Here is a 15250-nt window from a genome sequence, read left to right on the forward strand (position 1 = left end):
CTTGAATATTATTTATAACGCTAAAGAAAGATAACAGAATATAAATGATAACTTGAATATTATTTATATCGCTAAAAACCGATAACTGAATACAAATGATAACTCGAATACTATTAATTTATACTTATCGCTAACGAACGATAACAAAATAAAATGATAACTTGAATATTATTTATATCACTAAATAACGATATCAGAATACAATGATAACTTGAATAGGCTATTATTTTTAATGCTAAAGAACGATAACAGAATATAAATGGTAACTTTAATATTATTTATATCACTAAAAATGATAACTTAAATACTATTTATATCGCTAAAGAACGATAACAGAATACAAATGATAACTTAAACAAGACTCGAACTCACAATCTTCAAATCATTAAGCAAGCTCTCTTCCGCTACTCTGCGAGACGCAGATGCTGAATAACTCCATAGTTCTGCAACTGCTTCTACAAGTGCAGTGCATCATGTAACATCACCTTGATCTGAAGTAGACTTAGAAAATATTCGCTGTTCACGAGTGCGGCCACTTTTCTTTTTTTGACAGCTGTACAATGAAGTTTTCTTTTCGCTGGATTTTAATTGTTTATTTATGTGTTATTTTTACTTACAGATACAGCACAAGTTAGCGTTATTACGATAATAATATTGAGCATTTGTTTACCTGCGATATTGATCATGGTTATAATGCTAATAGTGAAATTCCGGAAGGAAAAGGTAAGTACAAAAAAATAGAATGAAAACTTATAAGATACTCCGAATATTTAATCCATATATAAAAATCTTATGTAATATTTTCAAAATAAAATTTTTTTTTTTTGAGTGCATGCATACTTACTTTTCGTAATTTGTGCAGTCTTGCTCCTCTAATCATTGTGATGTTCCCAAAAATGTTTAAATATCACACATATCTCAGTTATATCTTCATGTGTCCACCACAGTGGAGTAATGGTTAGCATACCTGACCGTGAAACGAGAGCATCCAGTTTAAAATTCTGATCGGGACAAGTTAACTGGTTGAGGTTTTTCAGGGATTTTCTTTCAACCCATTGAGAGCAAATGCTGAATAACTTTCGGCACTCGACCCTGGACTCATTTTGCTGGCATTATCACCTCCATCTTATTCAGACGCTCGATAACCATAGCTGTTGATAAAGCGTTGTAAAATGACAAATTAAAAAGAATATACGAGTAAAAGTATATCTTCATCACTGTTATCATCAACTTTACACTACTGAATGTATAAAATATTGCCATGTTTATTAAAATAAATGTACAATCACTCAAACAGAAACTTCAGGAAGAACTGAATCTAGCCGGGCTAGCATACTTCGAAAAGGGACAAATGGATTGCATCAACCCAGAACTGCCACCGGATGAACAAGCTGATTTATTACCATATGACCGATCTTGGGAATTTCCAAGAGAAAAACTTCACTTAGGTACATATTTTATTGTTCACTAATTTTAAAATGTTTTGTAATTAAATATTACGTAGCAGTATAATATAAAATGAAGGAGCAATAACATACCAGTACCTATTATTAAACATTTTTTACCCTTTTTGATAATAACATAATAAAAGTGAAATAACGTGTGTCCATCAGGTTGATCCAGGAGTGTTCTGCCGTCAGCTAAGCTCTGCGTCGCTCGAATGTTGTTGATTTAATAATTCACTTTGTGGGTGGGTGTCGTTATTGCGTTCCCACGTTGGACGCCAATTGAGGGTGAGTGGTTATTGGGACCACACGTTGGGCGCCATTTGAGGGTGGGTGCGTCTCGATGTTGCGTGAGATTCACTCAGGGTAGCCGAGGTACGGTTGTGGTGTAGGTTGATGTCGGGAATAATCCCAAGCCGGCTACTTATATAAAAGGCAGTGTAAATTCCAAAACTATAAGTTTATTGTCGTATTCACTTGGTAAACCCTAGAGTATGTATTTCCGGCTGACTTATAATTCAATCGTTGGTCGCAATTCTGTATCGACTCAGTTGCAGCTCTGAATAAGCTCTATCCGATACTATAAATTCAATACTCTGTCCCGTACACTACGACACGAAGCGAAATAGTAGTCCTGTCGACACCAAACGAAGTAGTTATTGTGCCCTGTATGTAGGGCCGCCGACACGATGTGAAGTTGTTTTTGCTGATCTCCGCTCCGAAGCGGAATAGTAGTCGTTATCTCCGCTCCCCGTCACCCTTATTTATAGAAACCTATCCTACGCTAAAACTAACTATCCTATTGGTTAAAAACTACGTCACTAACTGGCCTAAAATCTATTCCCTATTGGTCCAAAGTGACCTCATAAGCTGGACCAAGATCTCTTCTTATTGGGCGCGAAATATGTCATCTCTAAATTTAAATTTTGGATTTCCCATAACCTCAAATTAGTTTGTATATCTCACAAGAATACCCGTTCTTTGGAAAACCCGAGCTTGGCAGTATCTTTCCCACGGGTCCAGTCTAACTTTAGGGTTTTATGCTTCATCGAGTCTCTATACGAAACCCCGCTCAAGGTGGCCCTAAATCTATCCGATGCTGACAAGTGACGAAACACCTGTGTGAGGAAGCTAATTCTAACGAAGTCGCCAGAACATCCCCGCGAATACATGTAATAAAAATATGGAGATATCACTTCGCTAATAAATCGGTCTCTCCCTCTCCTAATTACTGCTTCAACTTTAAAAACTTATTATAAATAAATAGTACATGATTACATCAAATGATCTAAGTGTTCACTCTCTGCTCTTAAACATGCGTCAATTCTGTTGAAAAAAATACGTGAAATTCATTTTGCAATATTGCAAAAACCGCTTGACAAATTTAATATTTTCCTTTAAATCCTCCAAATTATGTAGACTGTTTGCCGACACTTTTTGATTATTGGTAATCCACAAATAAAAGCCACAGAAATTTATGTCCGGGGGTATAGAAGGCCACAAACTCTTGCAAATGATTCTATCGCCAAGCACTTCACGTACCTAATGCACCATATTTCCTCTTGCAGGATTTACGAGAACGTTTTTCTCACATCACTGACGTAAATTACAATGTTTTTCTAAATTGCATCTAATTCTCGCCATTTTACACAATAATAGGCTGCACAACATGCAGAGCAATTTACTTATCAAACTAGCATCACACACAACTGCATCCGAAACCGGTTATCAGTTAGCATGACTCACAGCGGCCGACATGGACTACGCCATGAACACAGTTCGACTATTTAGAATGTTTTCGATCAACCTAACAGGCAAACACCTGATATCTGTAATATGAGGGGTTATTCTTCAAAGTATGTTAATTTAGTAATGAAAACAATTTGTAATTAATACATATTTTAACTTGCAAATTTATATTGAAATATTCCTCTTCATTTTTTAATTAGAAAAATACTTTTCTGTTCAGATTTTATGAGTTTCTTCAACAGTTAAGTGGTTTGCCAATATTATTTTCCTTTTATTTTCGATTGAAGTATTTTATTTCCATGTTTATTTTCTTCCGAATCTCATCAACTCTTGAATGTGTGTACCGGTACATATTGGTTCTTTTATTAGAAGTTCGTTTCAGATTTTATTTAATTTATAATCTTTTTGCTGATTTAAACAATGTCACTTCGGTTGACTGTATTATAACAATGTAGTACAATAATACCACAGTCTAGTATATACAGTCACGAGCTTGAGTTGTGAGAGTACTAGGAACAATAGCAGGGGCGTATTTTGCGGGCTACCAGCGGTAGCCCAAGGAAATTACAAAAGAAAAAGTTTATAATATGACATAATGTAATAATTTTGTATTATTAGTTTTACCATAGTAATTAAAATTAAAGTAATTGTTAGATATATTTTGTGTAATAATAGGGTCAGCGGTAGCCCAAACCCTTTAACCAGTATACGCCACTGAACAATTGACTGCCGGTACTATTTCTCATTGTCTGTGATGAGGTGATAGTAGCGATCCTAGTGGTCAGCAACTATCTATGGATCCATATTCCCTACGTATTGAGCTTCGTGACTGTATATACTAGACTGTGGTAATACTGTATTTCCTTTCAATGTCCAAGTTGTGAAATCATAAAGAAGAACTGGTATTACCATAAAATATAAAACTTAAATGTATGCCTTTTCGTTTTCTATTGGACATTGAAGTAATGCTACACTATCATATTTTGCATACCGGTATCACAATAAAAATTTCGTTGGTTGCCTTGTTATTAACGGTATTTTGTTTGCTTAATTACTCTTCTTCGTGAAAACAACGATACAAAATTCCAATCTTTTAACATCACATTTTTTATATTCAACTGGTTATGTATGTAATGCATTTATACAACAACAACAATAATAATAATAATAATAATAATAATAATAATAATAATAATCTCAATAATTATTTATTTATTTATTTACTTATTTATTTGTTTACTTATATTTAATGTGCTGTACAACAGCCAGTGGCCAATTACAGTTCAGCACAAAGAATATACCGGTAACAAAAACATCAGCAATGATATAAATGACAATAAAAGTACAATGAAGTTATTAAAATAATGTCAATTAATAGTAATAATAATAATAATAATAATAATAATAATAATAATTCAGAATATAATTACAACACTAGAAATAGAAATAAAATAATACATCAACAAAAAAGAGGGTACAATAATATTAACAAAATCTGAGGACCAAATAAGCAGCACTCATGTTTGGTCGCAATTCAGATATATTATTAATACTAGACTATAAGAGGAATACTGTATATAAATAAAATAAATAGGAACTAAAAGTAAAATTACAGCTACAATGAAATTACATAATATAATATTAACATAGAGAAGAATAATAGGACAATTTATGGAAAAAAAAATATATATATATATATATATATTCCGAAATTATAGAATACGGATATAATATACGCTGATTAATTCATTCACATAGGCTATAAATATATTTAATCAAATTGAAGACACGTTTCTAATTTTCTTGTTATATGTTAATGGGTTACATGTTAGAAGTTCTGGATGTAATTTCTCTACAGAATTATACAACCGAGGGCCAGAATTAATGCTATGCTTTAGATCAGTCGATGTTTCAACATTTAGGTTCTACTAATGTTGAATTATTATTTCGTCTTGTCATGATTGTGTGTCTGTAATATAAACTTATTACGATTTTTACGATAAAATTTTAACAGAGTATATTTATAAACATTTATATATTTGAACTAAAGACCAGCCTCATGGTCTAGTGGTCAGAGCTTCTGGCTATAGTTCATGAGGTCCCGGGTTCGATTCCCGGTTAGAGCACAGGAATTTTTCCTTAATGTAACTCCGCCTTCCAGGTGCCCCAACCTCAGAAGTGGATTACAACTAAGCCACAGCCAGGAAAGAAGACCAGAAATGTCGAAAAGACAACCTGGTGGCATTGGATTAAAAAAAAAAAAATTGAACTAAAATAACTTTTGTATTGTATTGTATTTACATGGTATTCGTACATTGCTTTACAGCTAGAATATGAAACATGTTAAACGAAAAAAAATTATAATCTTAATAATACTATAAAGTCTTAATTATAGTCACAGTCTAGTTGAAATATATACAGAAGAGTTTTACAATATAGTCTACTAGCACAACACAAAGTTTTATTATCAATACTTAATAGAACACAGAAATATTCATGAAGCATATCATTCCTGATATTATTTTACAGCAATTTCGTCTGTCTTCCAACTCCCATACATATGTACAGAGCGTTCGAGCCAAGATTTTTCCCCAGTACAATGAAAATTGGTTGGCGGACGGGAATGATGCGAGTCCCAGCGTTATGCCTCTTGCTAATATGGCAGATTTCCACGGCTGTCAAGTCAGTATTGAATGCGTCTCTGTTGTACGCGTTTGTGTTGTGATGTACAGTATAGAGAAAAGCATTTTTATATGCAAGACTTTCGTGAAATATACGTGGAGAACGTATTGCCCTAAATTCTGTCATCGTTTCCTTGATAGTCCTGTGCCAAGAAAACAAAAAATAGACTTGTAAAGAAATTTAACGAGACAGATTCGGTTCAAAATAAGAAGCGCTGAGTGAATAACTGGTCTTAGCTGAGGAAACATTAGATGAAACAGGTTTTTGATTAGAAGGAAGCCCTCAGAAATCTTTACGCAGATTAGCCCAGGAAGTAGGGTGTCAAAAACTTCAGTTCAACACGCCACTAAATTGTTGAAGTTAAAACCGTACAAAACCCGTGCAATGCATCACATAAGTGAAAATGAACTACAGGAAGTGTCCAGGAATGCGCTGAAGCGATGTCAAGCATACTTGAATGCCAAGGGTCACCATTTCCAGAAATTACTAGAATAAGGTAAGCCTTTTATTTCAGTCTTATGAGTTTTATTTTACCGCAAATTATGGTCACCATTTGACGGGAGACGGGCGATCCTTATAGCATGTGGAGGCTGCGAGGCCACCGGTAGTGAGTGAACATCTCGGCTCGAACGCTCTGTATAATATAAACCAAGAACTTTTTAAAGTAAATGTCTTCAAATGGAAGTCCCTGTCATTAGTGAAGTGTAGTTCAATAAAATAAATCAGAAATAGTAGAAATACGATTTCAAACATAATAGAGAACTGAATTTTTACGAAACGCGTAAAGCTGTGTCATTTCCATGATACCGATTACTTTCTTGAAAAAAACTTGTGTTGTTGATTTTACATTGCTTTGAACACTGATCAATATTAATAATTTGCAAATGTTTATTCCCCTATATATTATCATAAACCCATTCCTTTTAATAATCAATTTGCAAAACACTGTAGCTGTTGCACTGTTCAAGGTAAGCAATTGGGAGCCGGCGCCTTTGGTGTAGTAATGAAAGCTGAAGCCTGGGGAATATTAGATCATGAAGAGAAAACTACTGTTGCTGTGAAAATGATAAGAAGTGGTGCCGACCGTTCCTATATCAAAGCACTGGCATCGGAACTTAAAATCATGATTCACCTTGGTAAACATCTTAATGTTGTAAACTTACTAGGAGCCTCGACGAAGAATCTCGCGAGAAGTGAGTACTTTTTTACTTCTTTTTTATAATCAACGTCTTAGCGATACATTTGGCTACATAATAAAAGTCTTATTTTCTTATATAAGTAGTCGAGAAATTGTGTTATTTTTAACTGTAAATTCGTCAAAACGCAGAAAAACATAAGTAAAGTAAGATTACAGTAAAACCACAGTCTAATATGAGTATAGCAGTCACGAAGTTTGAGTTGTGAGGGTGCTAGGAACAATAGACTGTCCCAGTACTATTTCGCATTGTCAATAATGAGGCGATATTAGCAATCCTAGTGATTAGCAACTATCTATGGATGCATATTTACTATGTATTGAGCTTCGTGACTGTATATACTAGACTATGGTAAAACTACATTAATCTGGACCAATAGGGACTGATAGACAGTTATTTTCCAGGAGATATGTCATAGTAATACAGTAATTTCATATCTTGTATACTGTGAATCTATTTCTATCATTTCTCGTTATAAATTCGAAGAGTTTTAAAAACGTAGACAAAAATACGTCATTCAGTAGCAATAGTAATGTCCTATTGGTATAGTTGCTTCAGTGAGAATCTACAATAGAAATTGTTTCCAGATGTATCTCATAGTAATACAGTAATCCCGAACAGTATCTTGTAGTGTGATTCTCCCATTTCCCCTTATCCAGTATGATCTACATAAAAATAGACAATAATTTATTGCGCGTGTATTAGTATAATACAATTCCGTAATAATTTCAGTTAAAACTCAGTTTCAGAATCATAATACAGGGTGTATCAAAAATACGTGTACAAACTTCAGGCATGGGTTCCTTACACCAAAAGAAGGAAAAAAGTTCATATGAACATATGTCCCATAATCCTTTGTTTCTCCGTTATTCATTTATTACTAAAAGTTTGCGTTCAATGGCCTTTGAGGTCCAACCTCAAAACTTCATTTCTTTATGCACTCATTCATAGACGGCTGTGACTCGTTGTATCAGAAATGGACTGCAGATGGCGAAGTGTTGCCATGGAGACTTGTTTACATGTGTCATTTGTCATTAGTCTGTCTTCAACGTTGCAATTGTGAACGTGGAGTGAGTTAACGTGTTTCGTTCAACCATGGCAGGACGATATTCATTTCGTGAGCAGGCTGACATCATTTTTATGTATGGTCGCGCGAATGGTAATGGACGCGAGGCTGTACAGCTGTATCAGATGGCGTTTCCAGACCAAAGACAACCGAATCATCAAACCTTTGTTGCTATGTATCGTCGCGTTGCTGAGACAGGAACCGTTGCACCACAGACTGGTGATCGAGGAAGACCAAGAGTTCTTCGTACGCCGAACCTCGAAGAAGACATTTTACACTGTGTCGAAGACGATCGAGGTATCAGTACAAGACAATTGGCTGTGGCATCACACAGTACAGCATGGAGCAGCTCTTGTATCCGTATCATCTGCAACGTGTGCAGGGCTTTTCGCCTGCCGACTATCCACCAAGGGAGAACTTTTGCCGATGGTTTCTAGCACAAATAGCCAATCCATTGTTTGTCTCATCATTTTGTTTACAGACGAGGCAACGTTTGGGAGAGATGGAATTACCAATTTCCACAATGAACACGTATTGGCAGATCGTAATCCTCGTGCTGTATTTCAGGCTAGACATCAGCAACAATTTAGGATTAATGTGTGGGCTGGAATTGTAGGTGACTGTCTGGTAGGTCCATACGTTCTACCAGCACATCTTACAGGTGCTATCTACAGGGACTTTATCCAAAACACTCTTCCAGAATTACTGCAAGAAGATGTGCCTCTGAACATAAGACAAAACATGTGGTTCATGCATGATGGGGCTCCAGCACATTTTAGTCGCCTTGTTCGAGATACACTGACTGGTGTCTACCATGACAGATGGATAGGCAGAGGAGAACCAGTTCAATGGCCAGCACGTTCTCCCGACCTCAATCCTTTAGATTTTTATCTTTGGGGGCACCTTAAACAATTGGTTTATGGAGCAGACATCCCGGATCAAGAAACTCTTCATCGACGTATCATGGAAGCCTGCGAAATCATTCGACATCATCCCGGAGTATTTGAAAGGGTGCGACGGTCCATGATTCGACGAGTGCATGCATGTCTAGAAGCAAGAGGAGGACATTTCGAGCATTGGTTATGAGTTTTGTGTGTTGGCACATTATGAGTGTACCAATGTGTTGAACAGTTCCTAACGGGGAAACAAAGGATTATGGGACATATGTTCATATGAACTTTTTTCCTTCTTTTGGTGTAAGGAACCCATACCTGAAGTTTGTACACGTATTTTTGATACACCTGTGTATAAGCTTCCCTTTTTATGCATTCTTTAATGTTGTTGCATTTTATTATGAATTGAAAAATGAATAGATGCAAAAGTAAAAGTATAAATCTCGAAGAAATAAGTATCCAGCTTACTCTTTTACTAAATCTTCACACTTAATTAAAATAATTATCCAATGATTAACTTGCTTTTTTAACAATCCGTTTCCTCGTAGAATTAACACATTTATCTATGACTTTGTCGTCTTAGACTTCATCTGTGATGTAGGTCTACTACATGAATACGGATCTACCAAGTGTTCCAGATTAACAAGATTAAAATGACTATTACACTTTTACTACGTCATACTACTTTTGACCAATAAAATGGTACGAAACGACGTGCTTCAACCAATCATGGCTGCTTATCCTACAGTTTGTATCACCTCCCTTGCATTTGTTTGTTTTTATCATCTCCCTAGCATTTGTTTCTTTGTTTGCCAACATTGTACTTTCAATAATTGTAACTTTTAAAATGATTCATTCATTCATTCATTCATTTTATTCCATAGATCTTACATGAGCTATGAAGCTTTAAGATGTGGAACAAGTCAAAATTTTACAATATTACAATAACAATTTTTACAAATTTTTATAGTTTTACAATTTAGTAATTTTCTACAATTTTTACGATTTTGTGCAATTTTTCACAATATTTTGGCGAGATGTAGTGAGATGAGATGAGGTCCTTAATTAAAACTTTTCTATCATTTATCTTGTTTATATTATTTAAGTTATGTTATACATTCTGCTGTACGAGATACTGGATAGTCAGAGATTGCATAATTATTGATAATTGAAGTGGAATGCAATTCTTATAATAAAAATTAAACTGAATCAACAGAGCCTTCTTCACTAGTAATCGTTCATAGAGTTCAATAAAGATTGTATAGTTGGCACAACTGGTAACAAAAAATAGCCTATCATAGCACACCACTGGCATCTAGCGAAATATTAATTGTAATGATGAGATGGTACAATAATACATTTTCAAGACAGTTTAGTATTTTAGTAAGTCAATTAATATTGTACTATATTAGAGTAACTTACTTTATTTCTTCTAATCTTTATATACTTTCTTCTAATCGTATAACAGTCAATTATTATAATTTTTTATTGGGTTATTTTACGACGCTGTATCAACATCTAGGTTATTTAGCGTCTGAATGAAATGAAGGTGATAATGCCGGTGAAATGAGTCCGGGATCCAGCACCGAAAGTTACCCAGCATTTGCTCGTGAGGGGTTGAGGGAAAACCCCGGAAAAACCCTCAACCAGGTAACTTGCCCCGACCGGGATTCGAACCCAGGCCACCTGGTTTCGTGGCCAGACGCGCTGACCGTTACTCTACAGATGTGGACAACAGTCAGTTAAATCCACTCGAGTTTTGAATTTCTCTAGATAAATCAAAACCTGTAATGAGATTAGGTACTACAGATAAAAATGATATACAGATGATAGGCCTTGGCTCTCAAAGGGCTTTCGTGTACAGGATTATTATTGAACATTGTGATTATACCTATTTTGTTATTAATGTTAGTATTAGCATTGACTCGACTTAGCTCAGATGGTAGGGACATTTGCCACTGGTTCGAAGGGTATGTTCGGGCGTGGATATATTACCCGCTCGGATTGATTACCTGGTTGAGTTTTTTTCGATATTTCCCCCAACTGTAATGAGAATGTCAGGTAATCACATGGCGAATCCTGGGCCTCATCTTGTCAAAAATACTCTCTCACTAACGCCAGTTACATCATTATTAAAGCATATTGTATTGTCACTGTAATACTAGCAGATCATCAATTTTAACTGAAGTACAGTCTCAGAAAAAAAAAAAAAAAAGACCAGAAGTGATTAAATAGCTCGATTCACACCATAACGATTTAACAACGGTTTTCAACCCAGTACAGTTTGAATAGTATTAGACTTACAGGAAAACACCAAATCAATCTGAAAAGGAGATAAAATTAATAGATCTGCAAGGATATCTCGGCGAGAAAAAATAAGAAATGAAATTATAACACAAAAGAAGAAGATGCTCTTTTTTTTCTATTAAAAGCCTCCTTTGTCATTGCTATTCTCCTCATATTACTACTTACAGCACACGCCAAGTATTTGAAACTGCCCACTTGTTTCACTACTTGATTTCGAATTCACAAGTTTAATGTTATTTAAATTGGTCTTTATGTTTATCCATTATATATATATATATATATATATATATATATATATATATATATATATATATATATATATATATGCATCAATTTTCATTAGAAAAACTAATATTAGGCCTTAATTAAATTATGGAAAAAAGACCAATAAGGCCTTTCCTTTTCTGCAACTGTATATCTCTCTATTGACATTTTCTACGAAGGAGTTGCTAATGGAATTGAATTATTTTCTTTTTCAGTGGAATTACAAGTTATTGTAGAATATTGCCGCTATGGCAACCTTCATAACTATCTCCTCAGACACCGGGATGACTTTGTGGATCAGTTGGATCGTACTACAGGAGAGCTTAATCTAGCCCTAGGCATGGATAAACTTGCAAGAGCACAATCTGCAAAGAGCAAGACAAAGTAATGCTAATCAACTAACTGGTATAAATATGAATACTTTAAGGAAATAGTGCTTACTAGTTGTTTGAATATTATTAATCATTTTGATTCATAAATTAGTGATTTCTGGTCGTGCACATTTGAAAAGTCGGAAGTGGTTCATTGAGAAGCATAGATGTGACTTATATTTAATTAACTTAAATATGTGAACTTGGTTGTATATCAAGAATAAAGACATTTCATTTAATTGAATGGATTTCATAAATTCGTCATTTTTCATGAAAAAAAAGTTTCGTACTCTAAGCTCTTATATGCCAAGCAAATAAGTAGATCTATAGGTATACTATTTAACTTTCATAAAGATATCAGGATATCTAATACTTTATATCAGGCATGTTCAGCGCGTGCATTTCTAGCCTTTAAACGAGGTGCAGCAGTGATGTATAATTTCAGAATCGCATGCAGACACACGCTTAAAAGATATTCTACGTCACTGTTGCACCTCGTTTAAAGGCTAAACTGCCCGCGCTGAACACGCCTGCTTTATATATGTAAATAATAAATTGAAACACACAAACTACATTTTTATATTGTTACACACCAATTTATTGTTTCTTAAAGTAAGAACTTTCGATAAGTGATAAAAAAAATTTTTTAAATCTTAAATTATTTAAATAAATGTGAAAGATAAAATATGAACACAAATTTTGACACCAAATAGGTTAATCTACATTTTTTTTTTATTTGTTTTTAAGACAACATAATTCTTCTTTACAGTCTGAAACATCGGTTGCTGTCTTACACAAGCAGTCTTGCAGGTGGCAATCATTCTGGAGGCTCTAATTCGGATGTTGGTGCACCTTTATCTCCATTATCTCCACTTTCTGCAGAAATGGCGCCCATTGGCAGTGATATGACAGTTGTGTCGTCTCCGACTGGTACGGTTAATAATAATAATAATAATAATAATAATAATAATAATAATAATAATAATAATAATAATAATAATAATGATGATGATGATGATGGTAATGATAATAAGGGGATGGAATGTCACTGTTTGTTTGGAATACAGCACTAAAAAATTTAACGCACCTGAAAACATTATACTAGATTTACATTCTGCTCTAATTATAGACAATATTGGTGTTTGTAGTTGGTAGAAAGTATAATCTAGGCCAGCCGTCGGCAGAAATGTCATCGCAATGCCTGTTACTAAGTGACGTTGCAGGGGCAGGCAAGGAATATGCATCCCCCACCCAACCAACCCTTTGCAGTGTACATTGTGCAAGCAACTACCAGTGGCGTAATACATAGCTAGTTAAGCTTGGCTCTGTCCAAAGAGAGGAAAAGTGTGTTTAAAGAAGAATGGGAGGAGACTTATTTTTCTTGTGCTTATGGAAACAATAGTATATGTTTATTGTGCTCGAAAGTTTTAAAGGGCATTTATCAACGCAATATTAAACGTCATTATAATGTATATCAGAAGAGCATCAAAAGATCACATGAATTTATGGACATTTTAAATGTAAATTGCAGTATGAAGGGCAATAGCAAAATGTAGTAGATATGTAGCCTACGATATGGTGCGATCATTCATTACAATGATAGATATTTGGAAATCAAATATGAGGGAAAAACAGTTCCCTCATTTCCCATGCTTACAATCTTCTTCTGATATTTCTGAATCAAATTTAAATAATTATGTTCATCTGTTAGAAAATCTAAACACAGAAATTCAGCTTTGGAGATTCGGTGATTTTAAAAATATGGAAACGATTTCTTACTTTTTGCGAATCCTTTGATCATATGTAGACATAAACAAGGTTAAGACAGAAATGCAGCAAGCAGTAGGTGATTTACAGAGTGATACATATTTACAAACACGGTGCAAAGACATGTGTGGTTTAAATTTCTTTAAAATTCTGTCCACGGAACAATATGCCAATATAACGGCTTTGTTTGGCTTCATTTACAGTTGCGAACATTTTTTTTTTTCAAAATTGAAACTTGCAAAATCAAAACAAAGATCGCGGCTAAAAGATGAAAGTTTATTCGCTATCTAGAGATTGGCTATTGTGACATAAGTTACGGTATAGTAAATGTGAAGTTTGTGATGGCTGCATGCCACTGATATCTTAGCGAGCTCGCTACCCTACCAACAACCATGCGATGTCATGTGTATTGCTGGTTGCATTGCCTGATGTCATCGTGAGTAGGCCTACAATTCTGCCGATGACTGATCTAGGCAATTATTTTTCTGCAGGTGAACCTGATGAATGTTTATTGAGCAGTAGTTCAGATCAACCCGAATGGCGTGTCAAATACCGTGGAGATTACAAAGGCAGCGGGCCAGTTTGCTCCCAAGACCTCTTTTGTTGGTCATTTCAAGTGGCTAGAGGCATGGAATATCTTGCTTCCCGCAAGGTGAGTAGTTACGTATATTATAGTACTGCAATAACTATTTATTTTATATTCATAATACCTTGAAACTAAACTTTCTAGTAAGATATTATTAACTTCATTATTGTCGCAATTGAAATATTTATATTCATTTATTGTGGAGGTTTTATAGTTTTGTGGTGCAATTAGTTCTGCCATAAGACGTTCTTGCTCTCACTCATTCATTTGATCGTCTGTTTGCATGTTTGTTCGCCTGCTTGTTTTCTTGTTGCCTACATGACTTGTTTGGATTTTTTTGTTTCGTTTTTGTTTTGATTTTGTTTCTGTTGGGTTTGATTTAATTTTTTTGTTTTGGTTTAGTTTGGTTTGTTTTTGTTTTTGTTTTCGTTTTCGGGTTTCGGTTTGATTCGGTTGTGTTTGCTTTGCTTGCTTGCTTGCTTGTTGTTCTTCGTTTCAACTTCCAAAAGTTTCAACTTTGATGCGTATTTATTGAACTAGTTCCATTGTTAAAGAGATAAAAAGGAATCACTAGGCAGTTCGAATTGTTTGAACCACTGATTGCTCGAACGCAAATTAAATATTGTCATAACAATTCATATTACAAAAAATATAAGAAAAAATTTTAAATTATTATATTGTCACAACTGATTAATTTTTCTCATATATTCATGCATTCGACAGTTGCTTATACTGCCTGCTCATTCAATGATCAAACATAGCATAGTTGTGACAACTATGCTACGTGTACCCTCTTCTTATCGCATTCTTAGATATTAAATACATACATTATATACATTATGGGAACATCTACTCCACGTGTTCTATTAGAATAGCTAAAGCAATATATTGGATTCAATTAAATTGGAGCTGTCCTTTCCATCT

At 34.5% G+C, this 15250-nt stretch overlaps 1 protein-coding gene across 5 annotated transcripts in view; it reads left to right on the top strand.

The window, feature by feature from the left end:
* The window catches only part of LOC138697959 (vascular endothelial growth factor receptor 1-like), a 157429-nt gene that overhangs the window by 129787 nt on the left and 12392 nt on the right, over positions 1 to 15250 (top strand). For all 5 annotated transcript variants that reach the window (XM_069823576.1, XM_069823579.1, XM_069823575.1 and 2 more), the window contains 6 exons: positions 620 to 723; positions 1298 to 1448; positions 6845 to 7069; positions 11818 to 11986; positions 12743 to 12903; positions 14232 to 14392. In XM_069823576.1, coding sequence (XP_069679677.1) covers positions 620 to 723; positions 1298 to 1448; positions 6845 to 7069; positions 11818 to 11986; positions 12743 to 12903; positions 14232 to 14392 — 971 coding nt within the window. The remainder of the gene's footprint in view (positions 1 to 619; positions 724 to 1297; positions 1449 to 6844; positions 7070 to 11817; positions 11987 to 12742; positions 12904 to 14231; positions 14393 to 15250) is intronic.

The sequence above is a fragment of the Periplaneta americana genome, chromosome 4 (assembly GCF_040183065.1).
Source record: "Periplaneta americana isolate PAMFEO1 chromosome 4, P.americana_PAMFEO1_priV1, whole genome shotgun sequence".
In the NCBI taxonomy this organism is placed as follows: Eukaryota; Metazoa; Arthropoda; class Insecta; order Blattodea; family Blattidae; genus Periplaneta; species Periplaneta americana.